Source organism: Manis javanica, chromosome 6 (assembly GCF_040802235.1).
Source record: "Manis javanica isolate MJ-LG chromosome 6, MJ_LKY, whole genome shotgun sequence".
NCBI classification, from domain to species: domain Eukaryota; kingdom Metazoa; phylum Chordata; class Mammalia; order Pholidota; family Manidae; genus Manis; species Manis javanica.
Window position 1 is genome coordinate 6,471,662 of NC_133161.1, and position 23,143 is coordinate 6,494,804.

Here is a 23,143-nt window from a genome sequence, read left to right on the forward strand (position 1 = left end):
GCCCATTTCCCAGTTTGAATCACACACAAGAAAGGCAGTCAGTACTCAGTGCTACTGGAAGATGAAATAAAAGTTGTAGCAGCTGAATATCATTACATTCTAAAAGGAAATGATGGAATCTGACTACATTATCTTAGCTACAGATAGAATGGAGTGGAGAATTATGGTAGGCATTCTCAGGCAGCTGCCAGGGCAGCTAAAGTTTTCTATGTGGGCCTGGGACCTCATTTCCGCATGAGTCTGCATGAGTCAAAGTGGATCCTTCAAGAAAGAGGTGTTCCCTCAAAAGGCAATGTGACAGCATGGGAAGATGACTATGATGTGGTACTAAATTAAAATGTAGGGCCGAAAATTACGTGAAGATTGTATCTCTGGCTACAATAGTGTTTGCTTGAAAAGGCAGGGCTTTCTAAAAAGGAATTCCTTTGTTTCTGAAAGCATCAGCTTTCCCCCTTCCTACTGACAGGGAACTGTATCAGAGCCATGGGATGGTAGTCAGGACCATTCCTGAGTTCTCCAACACATACAAGAAATTGTTTCATCCTTCCTAATCACACGTCTCCCAAGCAGGGCATGCAGATGTGCACCTGCCTGCTCTGTGCCAGGATTGGTAGTGACATTGTCACAGATCCACCTAGAAACTAGATGGAGAGAAATATTTCCCCATAGGCCAGTTCTCTAGGGAGTGCAGTGAACAGGGAAGCACTTGTTCAAGCTGACCTGTAAACAGAGCCTAATAGTGTTAAATGGCAGCCCTGGGGACAAGTCAGGGGCCAATTCTGTAACTTAAGTCAGCCTCTCTATACTCACAACCAGTGAAGGAGAGCTTAGAGATAGTCATGAAAATATCATCTTTCTCCATTCTGACCCTCAGCACAATGGTCTCCCAGCCTGCTGATACCTAATGTCAAATCAGGTGAGCTTTAGGGTTAAGAAACAAGGAGCTTTCCAACGTGATAATGTTTTGGTGTTTAATGAATTTGTATTGCTATACTCTAAATCCTTTTAAAAAGAACATATTATGTTAACATCACAAGTAATACAACACTGATGTCATGTGTGGTGTGTGTGTGCACTTAACTGCATTTTGAGAGGTTTCTTCCCATACTTTGTATCAAGAAAGGGTCTTAGTGAAATTGTATTTGTCGCACATCTGGGCAAATGGGCTGTCATTTCTCTCATTTTAATAAAGATTCATAGCAAACTACCAAGAAAGACAAAAATTAGGGGCTGAGCTCTATCTTTCTCTTTAAGTGATACTGAATTGTTTGATAGTCTACATTCAAAGCATTCTAATAAATCGCTTAGTGTATATATACTTTGGTGTTAAAATTAGTTGCATAATGTCTTTCTGCCCTACAGAATTGAGGGGGGGATCCATCAGATTTGTAGGAGTTCAACAAGAATTTATTAAAATTTTCTAATTATTAAAGCCTGTGAGTAGTCAGCTTTCCTTCTTTCTGACTTAATCTGTGTACATAGAAAAATATTCCTGGGCTCTTGAGTTGTTTTTCTTTGCTCTATTTGTTTTCTACAACTCTTCAGGAATATTAATCCCAAAGTGTTAATCTTAAACCGTAATACACACAACAAGCTTGACTGCAAAAATCATTCTTAACCTGGTTTTCTCCTAAATTGTCAAGACGGAAAACCTCAAGACTATATTTAGATCTATGCAAACCACCAGATTGCCTATCTGGTATTTCACTTTTGCAGAAAATCACGAGAGGTAAACAATATAAGACAAAATTCAGACAGGCATCTGATGAGACTGTGGTGAGAAGCTTCCCTCAAATCCTAATTCTGGATTCACTTTACTGCATGCTCATTCCCGCCCCCAGCTCAGTAGGTGCTTAACCCAGGAAAGAAATACAAGCTTATCTGGTTAAGCAAAAAAAAAGGAACCAAGCAGCCCAAAAACATAAAACAGATATGGGAGCTCCGTTCTCTCTTTTTCCCATCAACGGATTGGCGTGGGTCTCCAGCCTCCGGAGTTGCTGGTAGAACAGCACTCCGCCGCCGGGCTGCTCTAAGTACACGTGTTCTTCCTGCCAAGCTCCGCAGCACCTCTCGAAGCTCCGCCCCACCCACTGCTCCGCCTCCAATCGCGCCCCAGGCGTAGTGAGGTCCCGCCCCTCCGGCCTGGGCCCGCTGCCTTTGTTCACCCTCAGTCTCTTCCCTTGCGCTCCAGGCAAACCGAGTGGCAGCCTCTGATTGGTGGCCGCGTCGCAGCCAATCAGAAGGGGGCACCTCACGTTAGGGCTCCGAGCTTTAAATGCGGAGCCGCGGGGCGCGCGCGGAGAGCGACGCCGAGGAGGGCGGGGGCAGAAGGCGGTGCCGCGGAGCTCGGACGCACGGCAAGGCGCACGCTGCTCGCGCCCCCGGTCGGGCTGGGATTGGGCGGCCGTCAGCTTCCCTCGGCCCCAGCCAATTGCCGGCGAGGACTTCCTGAGGTTTTTTTTTTTTTTTTTTTTCCTTCTCCGCTCCCGTTTCGCTCGCGAGGCCGGATCCCGAACTGCGGAGCTCCCAGCTGTACCCGCACGAGGAGTCCGCCGCGCACTGCCGCGATGAGGCCCCGGAAAGCCTGTCTGCTCATCCTGCTCCTGGCGCTGGCGAAGCTGCTGGCGGCCGCCGGCGCCGGGGAGCCGGGTGAAGGTGAGCGGCCCGCCTGCCAGCCGGGGCTGGCGGGGCCGGGGTGGGTGCGACCCGGGGACCGCTGGGTTCCGCGCGGAGCCCGTGGAGGGCTGGCTCCCGGCGCCGACTTGCTGGAGCTTAAGGGCAATAGCGGTGGGCAGAGTGGCTTTGGAGATCCCAGAGCGGAGGCCGGGGCCTCTCAGCAAGCCCCCTGCCACCGAGGCTCGGACGCTGAGAGGGTGCAAAGTGTTTCTTTGCAACAGGCTCCTTCGCCCAGATTCTATTCAGATTTTCTCCGGTCCAGACTGACTGCTTGTTCTTGGCAAGGGGAGCATGGTTACTGGTTAAAATTTCCAAGCGAACACTCCCAGGGAGTGTGAAGGCCCGGGGTGGGGGGGTCACTGCTTTCAGAACAGGTCTTGGAGAAGGGGCGAGGGCGTGGAGACCAAGTGGGGGCGTCCCAGGGCATCCACGGGCAGCACGCATTTCGCTTTTTAAAAATGTGGTTTGTACCTGAGAGTTTAAAGGGAGAGGCTGGCTTGCTTGCTTCTTCAGGAGCAGAGGAGAGAGACGGCCCTGGACTGCAGTTTCTAAGCAATAAATAGACGAGTTTTAAACTTTAGAAATAAAAAAATAAAAATAAAAGTGGTTTGTAGATTTGGAAATAATCAATGAATTCTGGTTTGAGGGAGAACGGGAAAACTTGGTTTACATCTGTTAGAAACCAGAGATCCCGTTCCTTCTGCGAGCATTTAATTCAGCACCTACTATAGCAGTCACCGTGCTGGCTTCTGGGAGGATAGGATGAACGTGGGTCCGGCCCATAAAGCTCCTGCGCTAGTGGGAACATTAGCTCCTAGTCATTGTTCTTACATTTTTCTTTGCTATCAGCTAACGGAAAGCAAACGGCAGAAGAGAACTTTGGAAATTAGAACTAGTCAAGAAAAGAATCCTGTACCCAGAGAACGGTCATCTCATTGCTGCTCTTAGCCTCTTGCTCTCTGGCCTTTTTCCAGAGGATGATTTTTTTTTCCCCAGCGAGTTTGTTACAATATAAATAAACCCTCTTTTCTAATACCAGTATGTAAGGGAAGTGTGAACTTTATACTCTTTCAAACAGATTTGAGTAACTTCTGTGTGGGTCACTGATCCAAGTCTTTACCCAAATAGGAAGTAAAAAGCAGCACTTGTTGAAAAAAACACCTGCAGAAGGAACTAGATAGCAGGGTGGCCTTCAGGTGTGGCTTGGGACCTTTATCCAAATCACCTGGCACTTATTTAAATACAGAGTCCCAAAATACACTGAAACAATGCAGGTGGGCCCTTGAGTCTGCGTTTTAAACTTGTTCTTCATTGATTTATAGGTGGAATAAACTTTGGGAGGCACGTTAAAGTTTGACGACCACTGGGTGGAGGGTAATTGTCAGAATATAGCTAATGGTAGAATAGCTTGTCCTGGTCCTCATCCAGTGACTCTGTTTTGGTGGACTTCAGGGGTTGTTAGGACCGGTGGGTTATCCTTGGTGTCACAGGTCACTCGTGCTGGGGAGGCCTGGGGTGCAGTTCCCTCTGAGGCAAGCCCAGGGACCTCTGCGGTGATCATGGCCGCCGCAGGTCTCCCAGGGCCTGTCTTTTCGGGGTCGGGTGCCACTTCTGGTCCTTATCCTGTCTCTTCCCGATCATGAGGGCGTCCCTGGCCTTTTACTTTGAATGCCTATCACAGATAACTTACCCACACTTCCCTCCACCCCCGGATTTTCCAAGTCTATTTTTTTTTTTTTAGTTTGGTTGGTTGTTTTTGCCTCTTACATTTCAGATTCAGAGAGCCCAGTGGTGTCTGGGCCCCTAAAGGGCCCTAAGAATATGTGCCTAAATAGAGCTTCAGCCCTAATGGTAAAAGTCTCGGGGTGCTGGACTTTCCATGTCTCAGATTAGAAATCACTACTCTTCACACCTTTCCAGCTAAAATAGTGAAGGAAAATATTTTGATGGTGGTGGTTGAAGCTGCTTTTATTTGGGATTGGTTTACGTTTGGAAGTAAGTGGATGTTCCGTGTGTAAGGAACTGCTCTGCCTCTTGCTTTTCATTCCCAAGATTCCACCGAAAACTGGTCAAATTGGGAGGAAAATCTGATGCGACAATACAGCATAGCAGTTAAGTGGTCAGGAACCTACACTGAGTAGCGTTGTGATCCTTGCACAGGTGACTAATGTCTCTGGGCCTCAGTTTCTTCATGTGTAAAGTGCACGTAGTATGGTTTCCCTCAAGGGGTGAGAGGATGTGTTTTAGAGCTCAGAGTGCCTGGCACATAGTATCAGCTGTAATGATCTATTTTCTATTGAATTTCTCTTCTTCCAGGTTTAATATAAACTATTCAATATTGATCTAATGGTAGAGTTTATCCAACTGTAAGAGAGACTTCTCTGGTGGGGATTGGGAAAGTGACCAGCTGAGGGCACAGAGTGAGGACATCCTGAAAGGGGCTGCCTGCGGTCCAGGCTGGGCAGGGATCCAGTGCTGTCATCAGATGCACTGTTGACAGTGGGCAGGGACTGCAGAGACACCCCTTTTCAGGAATGGCCCTACCTAATGGGCTAAGCAATGTGGTGCTGGAGCTAATGGGCTAAGCAGAAGGTGCTGGAAGGCTTTGGATGTATTTTGTATCCTGGAATGTCCAGCCTTAAAAGTGAAGCCCAGTGAAAAATAGTCTTCCCATTAAAATTCAGATGTCTTCCTCGGGAATGTGTGGGTTTCGGGTAGGTAGGAATACAGTCAGCATCTTCTCAGATTGCGGAGGAATCAGCACTGAGGCTGTCTGCAAGTCAGGCAGGGATGGAAAGGTGGGGTCCTTAGTGCAGGTGCAGTTGAGAGTTCTTAATTGTAGGCTGTGTGGTATTTCGTTTGTTATCCTTTAAAACAATATAATGAAAGTCATTATTTTTAAAGGATCAGGAATGAGTTCACCCTTCAGAACTCTGTCCCGTGGTGACTCGTGGACAGCGGTTTAATCCAGAGAGCCCATCACAGGTAGTGCTCACAGACCACTTCAGGCTGAGCATAGGTACAGCGGCCTCTTTGCTTCTCATTTTTGTAAAACACACCTTACCCCTGTGCTTTGAGCAGATTTCCCAGTCCCTCTTCTCCCCTCGCTGTGCTTCCTGCTGGAAGAGCCTATTGAGTTCCCAGTGTTTTCTTTCAATCTTCCTCCGATCTTACCATCTACCTGCAAGTAAATTCGATTCTCAGACTGAGCAGAGCAGTGTGGCAGTGAGTGTGGGTTCACGGCTCATGAGCCCTGCCTAACTGCACGCAGCAGGCTGTCCCGCCTGGGTGAGCATCCAGATCCGGGCCGGGCCGTGTGCTGCCTCCTGGGCCCCCGAGCTGGAGCAGAGAGCCTGCGGAACATCCCTGCAGCGTGCCCCCAGGTTTGCAGCCCTCATGCAGGCCATTGGGTAGGACTTTGAAGTACAGGGCGGTCAGACTAGCCCTTTGGAAAGTGACTTGTGTCCCACAGGCCAGCACAGGTGCTCAGTACTTGCCATGCAGAGTTGTTGTGGCGGGATTCCTGGAAGTACCTGGAACCTCTGGCTAGCCATTGTTAAACTGGGAGGTTCTCAAGAGCATTAGGTGCTCAGATGCAGAACTATCTGGGTGTGTAGTGTTGGCTGCCAGTCACCAGTGAAAGGGGGTTCAGTGTGATGAGTTTAAAACAAGGTTCGGTCAGCAGCCCAAGAGGTGGAGATAGGGCTTGAGCCTGGGCTTTCTCCCCAAGCATCCTATGCCACCTGATGACAGTGCTGGGGGCCTGGGGCCTCTGCAGGTCTGTCCACCCCACTGAGTTCCTGCTGCTGAGGAGGGACGTGGGGAGGTGGCTGGGGAGGCATGGGGGTGGGGAACTGGACCCAGAGTGCATGAGTGGGCAGGGAGGGAGCTTAGTGTGTGTACCCAGATTATTTCTCCCTCCCCCCACACAGGTGGGGGGAACTTACACCGGATGTTGGAGAGAGGAGTGTGAAGTGGGGGGAGATGCGTCAAGGGACAAGGTAGAAGATACTGTGCTCAGTGGGGTGGGCTTTGGTTTGCTTTTTGTAATTAGTTTGCAGGTGGGCAGATTTTAGACAATGAACAAAGCTGCTGCCCCACCCAGACCAGTTCCCTGGCTTGTCTGAGCAGCCTGCGAGCCAGCTGTGCCTTAGTTAGGGGCGGGGCTGAGATGGGCAAGTCCCTGAGGTTCCGGGATCCCCAGGGCAGATTTTCAAGCCCTGACCTCACCTTCCTTCCCCAAAACTGTGTTGCTCTATCTCCTGGGAAGCATCTCCAAAAGGAAGAATTGGTCCCTTGAAACACGCTGATTCGGGGTTGGTGAGAAAGCTTGCCGTGCTTGCTTCCATCTGCCAGTGTGGCAGCAACTGGAGGACCTGGTTAAGAAGAACCACAGTCCCACTATTTGTTGTCTCTGTAGTTTGGTAAAAATATGTAGTTAAACCTTGGTAATAAGATGTACTCAGCTTATGTTCTGTAAAGAGAACTTTGCTTCCAGACAGGGCATCCTGTGAAGGCTTGATTTGTTGTGTATTTTTGTTGCATGTTGACTGCACAAACTCCTAAAACAACCCCTACCCTGGAGATTGCGCTGGGGTGGCTTTGTATGTAAAATATAACTCCCTATCCTCTTCACACTTCGACCTGTCTCTGAAGGATTATAAAACCTATGGCGCTATTTTTTTATGTGCATAACGTAAAATGCCAACCCCTTTCAGAAATGGAATTAGTATTCTGTCCCCCAGAAGGCCAAGTTGAGAACAAGTACTTGTTTCCTGTTACACTGTTTTGGGGGCCAGGCAGCCATCGGTTCAGGGGAGATTGAATGCACCCCTGCCCGTGGAAAACTTAGGGTGGAGAGAGGAAGCATTGTTGGTGCAACTTAGCCTTGCCCTGGCTAAGGGGTAACTGTAAGTGGGGTGCCCTACAGTGCAAAGTACGGGATGTGGGCAGAGGAGCCTGGCTGCAGTGCTGAAGGCCTGGAACGGCTGCAGGGGGCTGGTGCTGAGCACATCTGCCTGAGAGGTCACATCTCAGTGTGGAGAGGAGGGGGCTGCCCAGGCAGGAGGCATGCAGAGCAGGGCTGGAGCAGCTGGTGGTCCTGCCCTCCAAGTCTTGCTGGGGTGTTAAGACTTTAAATATTCTACACCTGTGGTTTTTAAACATCTTTTAACCATGACCTCCCTTTAAATGAAGTCCAGAGAGGCTACCCAGTAAGCAGACTTGGAGGGGAATTTCTGGGGTGGGGGAGGCCTCATGTCACCATCCCTGCCTGTAGTGGCTCCCAGGGACTCATGATGCACTTCTAAGGGTTTGGGCTTCTGGGAAAGTTTTTAAGGAGGAGAGTCACCAGTTTCCTAACCAGTCTGGGTATTTTCTGCTCAGATTCTTCTAACAAAGAAGATGCCATTGAGGAGGAAGAGGAGGAGGAGGAGGAGGAGGAGGAGGAGGATGACTTAGAAGTTAAAGATGAAAACGGTGTCCTAGTCCTAAATGATGCAAACTTTGATAATTTTGTGGCTGACAGAGACACAGTGCTGCTGGAGTTTTATGCTCCGTGGTAAGGACGGTGGTTCTTTTAGTTCTGCCAGGGTGGAGGAGGGGCTCCTCTGGGCTCACGCCTGAGCCCTCCCAGGCATCCAGACGCCGGTCGGCGGGAGTGTCCCGGGGCAGGAACTCGAGCCCTAGGTTCGGGAATGGCAGGAGCTCAGCATTCTGCTGATTGGCATCAGGCATCCAAGGAGCCAGCCCTACAGAACGCAGCTCTGCACGCAGTTTTAAAGAACGAGTATGTCCTCTGATAGTTACCGCTGGGGGTGAAGTGTTTAACAAGCTGTGATGACAGAGAGACTTGTGCTGGTGACAAACGTGTCCCTCGTTACAGATTCCTCCCCTGACCTGTCTCAAAGCCATCATACCTCCCTCCTCCTGCCAGTAGTTGGGCCTGCTGCCCCAAGTGCAGGCCTGGGGTCTCAGTAAGGAAGGCACAGGCCCCCAGGCAGCAGCCAGGCCCCATCCTTCTCCTCTGCACCCTCACGGTGCAGTGCGTTAGGACTGTTCCTCCCCTCCCCTCCCGCTGGGTGTCATCTCACCCCTTTTCTTTCCTCTTTCCCCAGCCCTACTTAGTTTGCTTTAGAGACAGAAGAGTCAAGGTGCACTTATATTTTTCTCTGTGCCTGATATTCTGGCCTAGCAGGAGGAGTTTTACATAAAATATCTAAGTAGTCCTTTGAATAGGTCTGTGGGGTTACAAATCTACTTTATAGGTCAGTTCTCAAACTTTTTGGTCTTGGGACCCTTTAATACTTTAAAATTGAAGTCCCCGAATAGCCTTTTCTGTGGTTCATGGTTATCAGGATTTACCATATTAGAAAGCAAGACCGAGGGATTTAAAAAATATGAATTCCTCTTTAACAATAGTCCATTACATGATAACAGAACGCTGACATCAGTTCTGTGGCAACTGGAAAATTCCACTGTACACATCTCAGAGAATGAGTGAAAAAGCAAAAGGTCTTCTGTAAAGAGTTTTCATCTCACAGACCTCTTGAAAATGGTCCCCAGACCAAACTTACAGATGAAAAATACATCAGGGGTTTAGAGATGTTGAAAATATGTGCCCAAGGCAGGGCTGGGATTCAAACCTGATCTGTTTGACCTACAGCTGCCTTGGCTTCCCCCATGTTAGTATGTCTCTCTTAACTGTGAAATTTCCAGTCCTGATGCCCTTAATTTTGTGGCATTGCTGGATTTAATTCCCCGTGGGCATAGCTCACCTGCTTCTCTTTCCCTAAATCTGACTTCTAGGTGTGGACACTGCAAGCAGTTCGCTTCAGAATATGAGAAAATTGCTGGTGCCTTGAAGGAGAATGACCCTCCCATTCCTGTCGCTAAGATCGATGCGACCTCAGAGTCAGCGCTGGCCAGCAGGTTTGATGTGAGTGGATACCCTACCATCAAGATCCTTAAGAAGGGGCAGGCTGTCGACTACGAGGGCTCCAGGACCCAGGAAGGTGAGCAGCGTCTGGGCTGTAGGAGGAAGGCAGAAAGGGAGAGGAGGGGGAGTTTGGAAAATAGAGAGGAAGACAAGGTGGCTGGACTGGGAGTGACCCCGAGGAGTAGATGACAAACAGCCTTTCCACCCTGAGCTGGCTCTCCAGCTCCCCTCCTAGAAGGCAGCTAGCGTGACAGCTCTCCCTTGTGTCTCTCAGAGATCCTTTGAAGACATAAAAGCAAACATGTCTGTGTGTATGATATTTACAGTTGTCAGCAAATCTTAAACACCATTTGCAACTTGGTGTTTTTATTTAACAAATAATGTCAACTTACCAGTCCATGAGGTACTCAATCTAAAACGGGCTGTAAGTGGTATACTTTATTGTGTAAAAGTCAATAGGCTCGTATATTTGGAGGTCTATGCACAGCCTTCAACTGCTAGGTGTGTGGCTCAGTTTGGAATCGTGAGAGCAGTGCTTGTCCAAGTGGGGTTCTTGGGCTGCCAGCCTCTGGTGTGAAAGTGGATGGGCCTCCCCAACGCTAACTAACTCGGGCCTCAGGTGTGGGTGGGGACAGGTGGTTGGTGTTGCAGGGGTGCCGTGCCCATGCTGCAGTGTGCGCCTCACTCTGAAAGCACGTGCTTCGCAGGTGTCATTCTCAGACCTGGCTGCTTGTTGGATTCCACAGCAAAAACAAGAAAGAAACTTAAATGTTTGCCACCACTCTGAGAACCACTAGGAAAGTGCTTTATGAGACTGTTCTGGGCCCCATTCCCGCCATTGAATCCATCTCTGGGGAGGGAGGCCACAAAAGAACCTTCTGGTTTATAACAGCTTCCCAGGTGATGCAGTGCACCTGAGCAGTGGGAAGAGGTGCCGCCTCTTCATTTTCTCAATTTTGCATACACGTTGTGACACGTAATGTTCTAGTTCTGGATGCATATGACCAAATACATGTATATTTGTACGTGCTGAGGGGATGCCCCAAAGCTAGCAGTGGGCACCTGTGGTCAGAGACCCTGAGAGGTGAGCCCCTGGGTGTCGCCTCCAGTTAGTCTGCAGTTGGAGCAGTGGAGCCATTCAGCAGGTTTCTCCAACAGCTGAGACCAGTCTGCAGAGAAGGTGACAGGTGGCTTTTGGGAACAGTGACTCTTAACTGTGGCCTCAGAACTGCCGAGTGGCACTGGCAGGAGATGAAGTTGGATTCTGGGGAATCATATTTCCTGTTCTTGTAGCACCCACTTTCTGTCTTCCCCCCACCTGCCTCGAGCGAGGTGAAGAACCTGCAGGCCTGGGGGCTGCCTGTGTTCAGTCTTGCTTGGTTTCTTTCAGAAATTGTTGCCAAGGTCAAAGAGATCTCCCAGCCCAACTGGACACCTCCACCCGAAGTCACACTTGTGCTGACCAGAGACAACTTCGATGAGGTGGTGAATGATGCAGACATCATTCTGGTGGAGTTTTATGCCCCATGGTAAGATGCTGTTGATCTCATCTCAGTTAGCTCTGTCCCATATTAATACCCTGCTGGGTACTGGGTGGGGTGTCAGAGATGAACCACTGCACATGAGGTCCCAAGAACAAGTGGGCATGAGTCCCCACTGTGCACACAGGGTGAGGTGGGGCTGCGGATCATTCCAGACTATTTTCCCCAGGGAACAGAATGAGGCTGAATGGAACGTGGAGGAGAGGGAAGCACAGGTGGTCTACACAAAGGGGGACCGCTGGGCCATCCAGGCCCTGGAGGCTGGAGGACATAGCTGTGCACCAGCCTTGTGCCTGCAGAATCCCATGGTTGCCACTTCACACCGTCCTGCCCGTGCCAGGGACGTGCCCAGGGAAGTGTCAAAGCACTTTGACAGCTGTGGCTCTAGGCAGTGGGAGGTGACACTTTCACATCCATAGGAGGCGTGGAAATGCCATTTATAGAAGTTCATCTGGCTGTAATAAAGGAGAAAAGAGCAGAGTGTCCCAGGAGTGGGTGGGTGGTGACAGCCAGTGGCCTTGCACTGCTTGTCCCAGACTTGACCATCTAAGCCTTGCTGCCTGCTTCCTGTGGGTTTGAACCATGGTTTTATCTGTCTTCATTTCTGCTTATGGCTGTTATGGAATAAATCTCAAAAGATGCCCCTTGGCCTTGTTTCACATTTGAGATGTGTCCCTTCCTCATGCCACAGCCTCAGGGTTCCCCAGCTTCCCTGCCGCCCGTCCCCTCCACTCAGTTTGTGATACCTGACAAGTGCAGGTGTCATAGTCAGTTCTGGCAGCCGGACAGTTGGCGATAACACAGCTCAGAGTGATCGGAGCGGGATCTGCAGAGCAGGAATCGGGTGTGGAGGACCAGGGGAAAGAAGGTGCCAGAAAGAAAGGCAGTGAGAGAGTGTCTGACAGTCTGGTGCTGGCTTGTGGAGGAGGCACTGTTATCCTGCCCTGTGAAGAGGGGAGGGAGTAGACAGCGCGAATCAGCAAAGACTGTTTCCAGGGCAGATGTTCATGTAGCGCTGGAGGTGCGGGAGGGCTGTCAGCCTTCCCAAGGGCCAAGGACCAGCCGAGGTACCGTTTATCCTGGCGAATTCATCACAGGTCAGAAGTGGTTCTAATTCCTGAGCAGGCTCGGTGTTTGTCAGGAATGTGGCTGTGGGGCCCGATAAGAGTGACCTCCAATGGGTGTGTCCTGTGGACAAAGCCCCAAGGCACTGGATTCTGCAGCAGAAGACACTGCACTTAGCCACTGTTGGGGCGCATGCAAAGGGGGCTCTGATGGACGGCAGGAGAAGGAAGGAAGCGGGGCACAGGTGGGCTGGCAGCGCTCCCGGAGGCCTGTGCTGTTGTTGCTCCAAAGGAGCCTCCCGTGTGGGTGGGAGGCGTTGGAGGAAGAATGTCAGCCCAGCGATGTCGTGTGGTGATGTCGCTTGGTGATCGGTTCCTATGTGGATTCTAAGTTCATGGTTGCCCAGAACCGGGTTCAGCAAACTACTCCTTGACGTCATGTGAGTAGTAAATGCTTAGTGGAGATACGTCTTGTTTCTAATGCTTCAGGTGACTACAGTCCTTTTACCTGCAGATAGTTTTACATGCCACAGGATTGGGCCAGTAGCTCACCTGGGTGTCCTGAGAACCTTGACAAGATTGTTTCATTTTAGCTCAGTACTAAGGGCCTATTAATATTATTAGTACCCTTGGGAGGCCCTGTCCAGGTGTCACCCCTCAGTTCTTACTGCGTGTAGACAGAGGCTTTTAAAAATTGTCTCAATTCTGACTTTCCTTGACTCACACCTGCCTTACCCCGCCCTGTGTGGTTGGTGTTGGGGTGGGTTTGTTACATTGTTCCTCTGTTCACTGTCCCTCCCCAGACCTCACCTTTGATGGGCTTGTCTCCACTTTCAGCCCATCCTTAATGCCCCAGATCAGCTGCCGTGTCCGGTATGAAGCGATCCCTGACTTATGTCCTTACCTGTCCCAACTCCCCAACCAAGAAAATCTCCCTTCTGGGGGCAGGGCGTGCCTCGGCCTTCCCCACGTGGTACCCCATGCCCCAGTTACCCTCCTGTCTGTGTCTGTGTGGGTGTCCCCGGCGTGTGAGGGCGTGTGAGTGCCCCTGTGGCAGCTCTGCCTCTGGCCTCTGGGAGGAGCCCGGCGTGGTGCCCTCACCTCGGAGACACTGGGGTTTGCCAGCTCTCATGGCTGCCCAGGAGCCCTGGGTTGGATCTGTGCGCTCCCTGAGCTGGAGGCTGTGTCCCTGCGGGTTGGATCTGTGCGCTCCCTGAGCTGGAGGCTGTGTCCCCGTGGGAACAGACTCCGCAGACTGGGTCCTTCTGCAGGTGTGGACACTGCAAGAAATTGGCCCCTGAGTATGAGAAGGCCGCCAAGGACCTGAGCAAGCGTGTCCCACCGATCCCCTTGGCAAAGGTCGACGCCATCGCGGAAACAGACTTGGCCAAGAGGTTCGAGGTCTCTGGCTATCCCACCTTGAAAATCTTCCGCAAGGGGAAGCCTTTTGATTACAATGGCCCACGGGAAAAATATGGTATGGCCACTTCCCAATCCTGCCTTAGTAGAGAGGGAACTCCCTGGTGGGTGTAGGCTGTCGGCCGAGTGCCCTGGACTCCCCATTCCCTCCTCAGGCATGTGTTCTGCCCCCAGGGATCATGGACTACATGATCGAGCAGTCAGGGCCACCCTCCAAGGAGATTCTGGCCCTGAAGCAGGTCCAGGAGTTCCTGAAGGACGGAGATGATGTCATCATCATTGGGGTCTTTAAGGCAGAGAGTGACCCAGCCTACCAGCTGTACCAGGATGCTGGTAAGTGGTGGTCCTCTGGGCTGGGCAAGATGCATGTGCCCGGCCCTCCGAGGTTACTGGGGAGTCCGCTGCTTTTGCATAAAACTGGGGTATCGATTTAGGGGGTGACTTGATGGAAGAACCGAGATAGCATCTGTGGGAATAGGCTTTCCTTCCTGGGGTTAGGTTGGAGGTTTGTTCCAGGATGCCTCGATCCCACATGGATGATAGGATCTGGTACTCAGTGGATGGCTGTGCCACCTCCCTCCTGGACTGAGAGGAGGGAAGGGGCAGAGTCAAGTTCATCCAAGTTCACGGTCTACCTCCCTCTCCTCCCAGGAGCCCCTTCCCAGAGCTCCTCTGCAAGGGGCAGGGCCTTGTCCAGGGAATAAGGGTTTCTGAGTCAGACCCAGGTTCTAGTCCTGGCTCTGCTAGTTAGCCTCGCGGTCACAGGCGGTGACTTGATCAGCTTTTACTCTCACATTCAACCTGGTCTGTTTTACTTCAGGGGGTTATGCGAATTGCGATAATGTAGACGGGCCAGAGTACTAGTCTAGTTAGTCTGAGAAGTTAAATTACTATGACCAGCTGTCAGTTACAGTGTTCTGTGGGGGCAGGTGGCAGTTGCCCCATCTTAAATCCATTGTCTGGCTCTTGCTTGGAGGCAGGGTCCTTGCCCTCCTGGACGGCCCCTAGGTTAGAATGAAGGTGGTGTTTTTATGGATGTTCAGGGCCCTCTCCATCCATATCCTTTCCCCTTGCATGCCCTCTACCTGCACCCCCACTCACACACTGAACATGCTTGGCTTTGGACTTTAAAGTAGTAATTACAATCTTAAGTGCACTGCTTGCCACTTACATTAATTTCTGAGCTGCGAGAGAACAATTTTACAAATGTGGAGATTGATGTCGTAAAACTTAGAACAGAGCTAAATTTGCTGCCTGTGCAGAGCTGAGGTGCTTCCTTAGTCCTACTGATTAAGCAACCTTGTCATCTCCTGGGAATGAGTCAGAAACTTGTGGAGGGAACTGTCACCCTGGCGGGACTGCCTGAGCCACCCTCCAGCCACCACACTTCAGCTGCGACACGCAGCTTGGTCTGGTCAGGTCGGGCTGCCGGGGGTGAGAGTTACTGGGCCCATTCCCTGTGCCCCGTGTGGGAGGAGCAAGGCTGTCCGTGCGGAGGCTGCTGGGGCAAGAGCAGAAGGGAGGCTGATGGGAGGGAGCGGTCTGTGAACTTGGGGTGGGCGGCAGAGCTCTCAGGTGATCTGTGTCTCTGCCCACGGCCACCTGATGACACGGACCTGGGGGCTCGGGACGGGGCAGGAGACTGTGCACCAAGTACCTTCCAGTGGGCTGCCTTCAGTAAACGTCACAGTGGTCTGCAAGGCTGGCTTCCATGCTTCTGCAGGGAAAGGACTGAGGCTCGCGGGGGGGGGATGGCTGACCTGCCTGAAGTCACACGACTAGTGGGTCGCAAGATTATGATTGGAATCTAAGTCTGTCCAATTCCGGAAGCGATAAGTTGCTCTAGGCCGCCCCGGGGTGTCAGGTGTGGGAGCGTGGGATGCTCACCGGTTCTCCTGGCTGGTGACCTCCCGGGTAACGTGCTTCTCAGCGTTGGGGACTGCAGTCAACCTCACTTCCTGACAAATTAGTTCTCAGGTTTTCTGTGAACGGTCAAGTTTTGTTTGTTCACAAATTCCAGTATAGAGGTTTTAAGGTATTGCACCTACACCAAGTTTTAATCTCTGGGTATTGGTCACAGAGAATTCACCATGGTAATTACACTGTTTTCAGGGTGTTAGCTTTAGCTGTAAGCGGTGACATAAATGAGTATTTATCATTCTGTTAATTTCTCAGCTAACAACCTGAGAGAAGATTACAAATTGTACCACACTTTCAGCACGGAAATAGCAAAGTTCTTGAAGGTCTCTCTGGGAAAGTTGATTGTAATGCAGCCTGAGAAATTCCAATCCAAGTATGAGCCCAGGAGCAACGTGATGGACATCCAGGTGAGTGGGGGTCCCTCGTCCTGCCGCTCCGATAGCCCCTCTCAGGTGCCAGCCCCTGGGTGTTGGTGTGGCATGAGGACTCTGATTGAGCCGCTGCTGGGGATTTGAAGTGTGGAGGTTTCTTTCCATGCTGCTGACACGTAGGGTATGGAGCGCCTTTCCCAGCCCCTCTCCCTGCCCCACAGTAAAGGCACAGGTTCCTGGAAGGCTGAGGCTGGGAGCACAGCCAGCTGGGCATCTTGTAGTTTTTAGAGGGACCGGGGGCTCTCACATGACTGGCGCCCCTGGCACTGCTCCACCTGCTTTGGCCAGTGCCGCTCCCTGTCATCGTACCCCTAGCAGGCCAGCACTGGCCTCTTGGCACCTGCCTGCTGGGGGGGTCTGGCCTGTGTATAGGGCTCACTCCTGGCCAGATGTGCTGCTGGGTCTGTGCCCAGCCTCACTTGCTGACAGGTGGCTGGGGCCTGAGGACTGCAAAGTGTTGGTAGGCCTGTGTCCACCAGGGAGCTGTTGAGCATGGCACGTGGATTTGCCTTCCTTTCTTCCTCCTAGGCACGTCCCCCCATATTCCTAAAAGGAGTGACACACTCCTCTCTAGACGGGCAGAGGGTGAGCCTGGGTCCAGCTCACTGTCCGAGTGCTGCCCAGGGGCCCTGTGCTTCAGTGAACAGGCCTTCCATTTTAGAAGGAACCTGAGATCTTCAAGTCAAAGCTGTCTTTGAGAGAAAGAGGCTGGGGTGCAGAGAAGAGGTCCGTCTCACCCAGGGCCCCAGTTAGAGGAGCAGACCTAGCAGGAAATGGGGGTCTCCTTGTTCTCAGGCCAGAGCCAGCCCCATGGGGCCCTGACCCTCGCTTTTTGGCCTGGGCTGGCATGGTGGGCAGTGTGGGGTGAGCTTGGATGCCTCTGTGTGCACTGCAGGGAGCTGTGGTGCCCTTTGTGATGTGGTTTTGTGAGCTGAGCACATGGTGGGGCCTTGGAGATGCTGCCCCAGATCTTCCTGACTTCCTGGGTCTTGAGCCCATCTTGGAGTCTCCATCTCCGAGACTCATGTGCTCCCTGTCTGCTCAGGCCTCCCCCCTTCTCTGGATGTGCGGTGGCTGCCCCATCTCCTCTCCTCTAGCTTCTCTGCTTTTCATCTAGAGGTACTGACCCTTGGGCCAAAGATATATCCTAATGGGCCTGTGGCTGTGGACCATGGAATCGGGCACAGTTCTGTGCAGTGTGCATGGTCCCCGGAGAGGGGTCTGTAGCTTTCAGTAGATTCTTTTTTCCTTTTTTTATCAAGGTATCATTGATAGACGCTCTTGTGAAGGTTTCACAAGAAAAACGTGGTTACTACATTCACCCTTACTATCGAGTCCCCCCACACCCCATTGCAGTCACTGTCTATCAGTGTAGTAAGATACCAGACTCACTACTTGTCTTCTCTGTGCTACACTGTCTTCCCCATGACCCCACACGCAACATGTGCACTGATCATGGTACCCCTCAGTCCCCTTCTCCCTGCCTCCCAACCCACCCTCCCCCACCCCTCCCCTTTGGTAACCGCTAGTCCCTTCTCGGAGTCTGTGAGTCTGCTGCTATTTTGTTCCTTCAGTTTTGTTCGTTATACTTCACAAATGAGGTAAATCATTTGGTACTTGTCTTTTTCTGCCTGGCTTATTTCACTGAGCATAATACTTGCTAGCTACATCCATGTTGTTGCAAATGGTAGGATTTGTTTTGTTTCTTTCTTATGGCTGAGTAGTATTCCATTGTGTATATGTACCACCTCTTCTTTATTCCTCTACTGATGGACACTTAGGTTGCTTCCATATCTTGGCTATTGTAAATAGTGCTGCAATAAACATAAGGGTGCATATGTATTTTTGAATCTGAGAATTTGTTTTCTTTGGGTAGATTATCCTAGGAGTGGAATTCCCAGGTCAAATGGTATTTCTATTTTTAGTTTTTTGAGGAATGTCCATATTGCTTTCCACAATGGTTGAACTAGTTTACATTCCCACCAGCAGTGTAGGAGGGCTCCCCTTTCTCTGCAATCTCGCCAGCATTTGTTGTTCCTTGTCTTTTGGATGGTGGTGATCCTTACTGGTGTGAGGTGATATCTCATTGTGGTTTTAATTTTCATTTCTCTGATGATTTGTGATGTGGAGCATCTTTTAATGTGTCTGTTGGCCATCTGAATTTCTTTGGAGAAGTGTCTCTTCAGATCCTCTGCCCGTTTTTTAATCAGGTTATTTGCTTTTTGGGTGTTGAGACATGTGAGTTCTTTATGTATTTTGGATGTTAACCCCTTGTTGGATATGTTGTTTACAAATATATTCTCCCATACTGTAGGATGCCTTTTTGTTCTGCTGATGGTGTCCTTTGCTATACAGAAGATTTTTAGCTTGATGTAGTCTGATTTGTTCATTTTTGCTTTTGTTTCTCTTACCTGAGGAGATGCATTCAGGAAAAAGTTGCTCATGTTTATATTCAAGAGAGTTTTGCTTATGTTTTCTTATAAGAGTTTTATGGTTTCATGACTTACATTCAGGTCTTTGATCAGTTCGAGTTTATTTTTGGGGTTAGACAATAATCCAGTTTCATTCTCTTGCATGTAGCTGTCCAGTTTTGCCAACACCATTTGTTGAAGAGGCTGTCATTTCCCCATGGTATGTCCATGGTTCCTTTATTGTATATTAATTGACCATATATGCTTGGGTTTATATCTGGGCTCTCTAGTCTGTTCCACTGGCTATGGGTCTGTTCTTGTGCCAGTACCAAATTGTCTTGATTAGTGTGGCTTTGTAGTAGAGCTTGAAGTTGGGGAGTGTAATCCCCCCAGCTTTATTCCTTCTCAGGATTGCTTTGGCTATTCGGGGTCTTGTGGTTCCATATGAATTTTAGAATGATTTTCTCTAGTTCGTTAAAGGGTTCACTGGAGGAAAGGAGCCTCAAAAGACAGCAGGGACTTACTGGGGTGCACCAGGGAGAGAGGACAAGCCCAGAGCATCTCCCCTTCAAACGGCTCTCCCAGGCCACCGCTTCATTTACCCATTGCAGTGGTGGCAAAGGTGGGGTATTACATAAGCCTGTGTTTGCCTGCCCCTCACCTGTTCCCCCTTTTTGCAGGATTCCACGCAGGGGTTGGCCATCAAGGACTACGTGTTGAAACACACCCTGCCTCTCGTGGGTCACCGCAAGACCTCCAATGACGCCAAGCGGTACACGCGGCGCCCTCTGGTGGTCGTCTACTACAGTGTGGACTTCAGCTTTGACTACAGAGCTGGTGAGGGACTCCAGGGCTGGCCTGCCTGCGGGTGGGCACTGGGCACCCTGCCCTCAGGCCCTTGCGGGTTGTTGGTTGGGGTCTGTTTTCTATTTATGGCTTCCAGGAGTTTGCCCTCTGTGCCATGTAGCTACCATTTTCCCTTCCTTTTCTGGCAGGAAGGGAGCTTAGTGTAGATCAAGAGCTGCCTTAGAGATGTGGGCTCGAGACCTGGGGCCTCGCAGAGCTCAGACTAGACCAGCTCAACTCCCAGGCAGCCGGGGCCTGCGTCGGTGGCCTGGGGCTTTCCACCAGGCCTGCCTGCGCTTGAGGCTGCTCTTTCAGCAATGCCGCCCTCTCTGACGGGGGCTTGTCAAACTACCACGGGGCTTTTGGGGACTGTCAGGCTGCCTGTCTGTGCAGTGCTCAGCCCTCATTCCCATGTCAGCCACTCAGTTCTGGCGGAACAAGGTCCTGGAGGTGGCCAAGGACTTCCCTGAGTACACCTTTGCCGTGGCTGACGAGGATGACTTTGCCACGGAGGTGAAGGACCTGGGGCTCAGCGAGAGCGGGGAGGACGTCAACGCAGCCATCCTGGACGAGAGTGGGCGGAAGTTCGCCATGGAGCCGGATGAGTTTGACTCAGATGCCCTCCGCGAGTTCGTCACCGCCTTCAAGAAAGGTGAGCCGAAGCTGGGCCTTCCCTCCGCGCTGGCTCTGCTGCCTCCGCCCTCGCCTTTGGGGCCTCGTCATTCCCCTCACTTGTCCTCAGGAGCCTGGACCTGAGAGGAGCATAGAGACGAGAAATCCTCGTTCTTTCACTTTTTCCCTTTTCCTTCCCCTTTCCTTCCCCTTTCCTTCTGTGTAAAACTTGCTTTGAGGCTTTAAATGAAGTGTCTTTGTGCATCTGGTTGAGCACAATGCCCTGTGTCCAGCCCTGGCCGGGAGACCCTTGCTCCACTGGCTGCCAGTCTCCTGGTGTTCCTCCCCAGCCCTGGGTGCTGGCTCTCCTGGGAACCCCTCTGCACTGAGCAGCATCTCATCTGGACAGCACCCTGTGGCCCTTAGGCCTGGGGTGGGACCCCCTGCACCCACTCTGGCGTTTGCGGGGACTGGGAAGTAGATGTGAGGAAACCGGAAGTAAGCGGGTGGGCTTCTGGAGACAAGGCCTGCATGGCCCTGCAGCCTGGACTCACCCCATCCTTCTGCACGCCAGCCCCCTCAGAGCCACCAGGGCCCAGGGCCTTTTCAGCATTCCTCACCCTGCTGCTTTAATCGGCAGGAAAACTGAGGCCAGTCATCAAATCCCAGCCAGTGCCCAAGAACAACAAGGGTCCGGTCAAGGTCGTGGTGGGGAAGACCTTTGACTCCATCGTGATGGACCCCAAGAAGGACGTCCTCATTGAGTTCTATGCGCCCTGGTGTGGGCACTGCAAGCAGCTGGAGCCCGTATACACCACCCTGGGCAAGAAGTACAAGAGCCACAAGAATCTGGTCATTGCCAAGATGGATGCCACTGCCAATGATGTCACCAGTGACCGCTACAAAGTTGAGGGCTTCCCCACCATATACTTTGCGCCCAGTGGGGACAAAAAGAACCCAATTAAATTTGAGGACGGAAACAGAGATCTGGAGCATTTGAGCAAGTTTATAGAAGAACATGCCACAAAACAGAGCAGGACCAGGGAAGAGCTGTGAAGGCGCTGAGGTCTGCGGAGAGCGGGAAGGACCAGACACCGTAGCTGCCGGCGGCCGGAGCCGAGCCAGCCGTGCGGCTGATGGGCCAGTAGGGCAGGGGCAGTATCTCGAGTTTTTGTTTTTGGATTAATTTTTTATACTCTGATATTTCACCTCATGCTCTGAATATTGAATAGATATGAATGACTCAGTAGATTAGTCCAGATTTTTACAGAGGATACATCTATTTTTATCATTATTTGAGGTCTGATTTTTTTTAACCTTCCGCTCTCTATTTCGTCAAAGCAGATAAATTGAATCTCTTATATGTGAATTTTTTTTTTATGTAAAATTTAAAAGAAACACTTGCCCAATCATGTTGATTTTTGCCTTTTATTTTACCGTCTGAGGGATTATTTGTTGAAGATGATGTCATGTTGCTGTGCTTGGTTTTTGTTCCTGCCTGTGGCAGCACAAACTAGGAGCTATCCTCGCACACCCTGCCGAGAATGACATCATCCCCACCTCAGAGCCGTGTCCAGTCAGACAGAAGCAGCTTGTCTGGGCGAGACTGGGTGTCACTGTGCCTTCTTTCAAACCAAGGACCGCAGGGTGAGGAGCGTTTCCTGGGTCCCCCAGACCCTGCAAGCCAGGTTCCAGGCTCAGCCTCGGGAGAGGCCACCCACCTGTGGCCAGCAGCCGCCTCTTCAGTCTCGTTGCTGGAGGAGAGAGGGCACCGGAGGTCATCATTTAGGGTGATAGGTAGGCTGCTGTGATGGAATAAAAACGTTACTGAAAATCAACCTCCCTAACTGTGTTGGAGAATGTCCGCTCCGTCCTGGAGCTTTGGTTGAGGGTGGAGCGGCCCAACCTGGGTGTGGTGGGGCGGGCTCTCCCTCCTGCCTGACCTGATGCCCCTTCATCCGGGGCGGGGCACTGTGGTCTCAGCTCTTGGGAGGAGGTGAGCAGTGGCATTCTGTTAGGACTGGGCAGGGATAGACGACAGGGACAGCTCAGAGCACTTCTGGGGGCTGGAGGGGAGGGCCAGGACACAGTGGTTCTGGGGGCTTGTGTATGATGTGAGCTTCAGCCACCAGGCTGTATCCCATCCCTCTCCTCCCCGTCCCTCACTGCTCCTAAACATGACTGAAACAGGTGCCAAGGACAGAAATGCTTGAGCTGGTGTGACAGCTCTTTCGACAGGGATGTGTCTGTTGCAGGGGTTGGGTGCAGGCAGGAAAGCAGGCCTTGGGGAGGGGCAGTCTAGGTGGGCCTTTCCAGACGATCTGGAAACCAAGTTGCCCAAGAATGTCTCAATGGAGTGAACTCATCTATATTGACTGTAGAAAGTAGGCCCTGAGAAAGAATTTACCCCAGACAGGTTGGGGAGCTGGAAGGAGACAGGCAAGTAAGGTGACTGCAGTCCACTGTGAGCAGTGCCAAGGTGAAGACGTGTGGAGCGGTGTGGGGCCTGGAGAGCAGACCCTGGGCCTGATGGAGCCGAGAGAGCAGGAGGTGACCAGCTCCGCAAGTTGGCATAGCGGGTGCATGGGGACAGAGGCGTCAAGCTGCGACGTAAATGTGGAAAGTCCCGTAGAGGGAAGAGGGTGTGAAGGCAGAAAGGTGCTGGCTGAGGCTGGGGAAGGTGGACCAGAGGGTGAGACCTCCTGCAATAAGTCAGGAGTTTGACCTTTATCTTTTAACTCTGGGGAACTGTTGATGGTTTTAAGTAGGGACATCACCAGGTTTAAATTTTAATAATGGAGTGACAGTTAACATTTTATGGCCCACTAAGCAAAAGCCTGACCCTGTATTCAGTTTTTACAGGAAGGTAGGAGAGAGGGAGAGGTTTGCTAGCCCCAGGGCGTGTGCCTGGCCCATGCAGAGCTGGCGGTTGGATGCAGTCCGCCATTCACTGCGCTGTGACGTCTCCCTCACTGGAAAACCACGTCCAGTAGTGGGGAGCCTTAGACAGCTGCAGGGCCATGCAAGGAGATGGCTGTGTTCGGAGTAGACATGCTCTAGCAGGCTAAGGAGGCTGAGGGCAAGTTGAGGTGGGTGACAGAACTCGGGTGGTGGCCAGTTTCTGAAGTGGAGTTTTTAATTATGAAACTTCTCAAGCGTACATAAAAGAGACTAGTATAATCAACATTGTTTACTCATCACCAACTAAAATAGTTAACCACAACTTCACTGCATCGTCTCCCTGTCCATCCTCCCCTTCCCCTTGAAGCATCCAGGACCTGTGGCT

General features: G+C 51.3%; 1 protein-coding gene across 1 annotated transcript; it reads left to right on the top strand.

Moving 5' to 3' along the window:
• Positions 1 to 2,307: 2,307 nt before the first annotated feature.
• PDIA4 (protein disulfide isomerase family A member 4) lies at positions 2,308 to 21,695 on the top strand. The gene is made up of 10 exons (XM_017644102.3): positions 2,308 to 2,655; positions 8,062 to 8,236; positions 9,484 to 9,689; positions 11,004 to 11,142; positions 13,490 to 13,695; positions 13,812 to 13,970; positions 15,813 to 15,964; positions 19,080 to 19,236; positions 19,664 to 19,897; positions 20,498 to 21,695. The coding sequence occupies exons 1-10, from the start codon at positions 2,568 to 2,570 to the stop codon at positions 20,911 to 20,913; spliced, it is 1,932 nt and encodes a 643-aa protein (XP_017499591.3). The 5' UTR covers positions 2,308 to 2,567; the 3' UTR covers positions 20,914 to 21,695.
• The last annotated feature ends 1,448 nt before the right edge of the window (positions 21,696 to 23,143 follow it).

Excerpts from the sequence above, each read along its gene's own strand:
- PDIA4 (XM_017644102.3), top strand. The coding sequence starts at position 2,568 with ATGAGGCCCCGGAAAGCCTGTCTGCTCATCCTGCTCCTGGCGCTGGCG. Across the intron at positions 11,143-13,489 it reads GTGGAGTTTTATGCCCCATG|GTGTGGACACTGCAAGAAAT; the intron begins GTAAGATGCTGT and ends GTCCTTCTGCAG. Across the intron at positions 13,696-13,811 it reads TGGCCCACGGGAAAAATATG|GGATCATGGACTACATGATC; the intron begins GTATGGCCACTT and ends TTCTGCCCCCAG.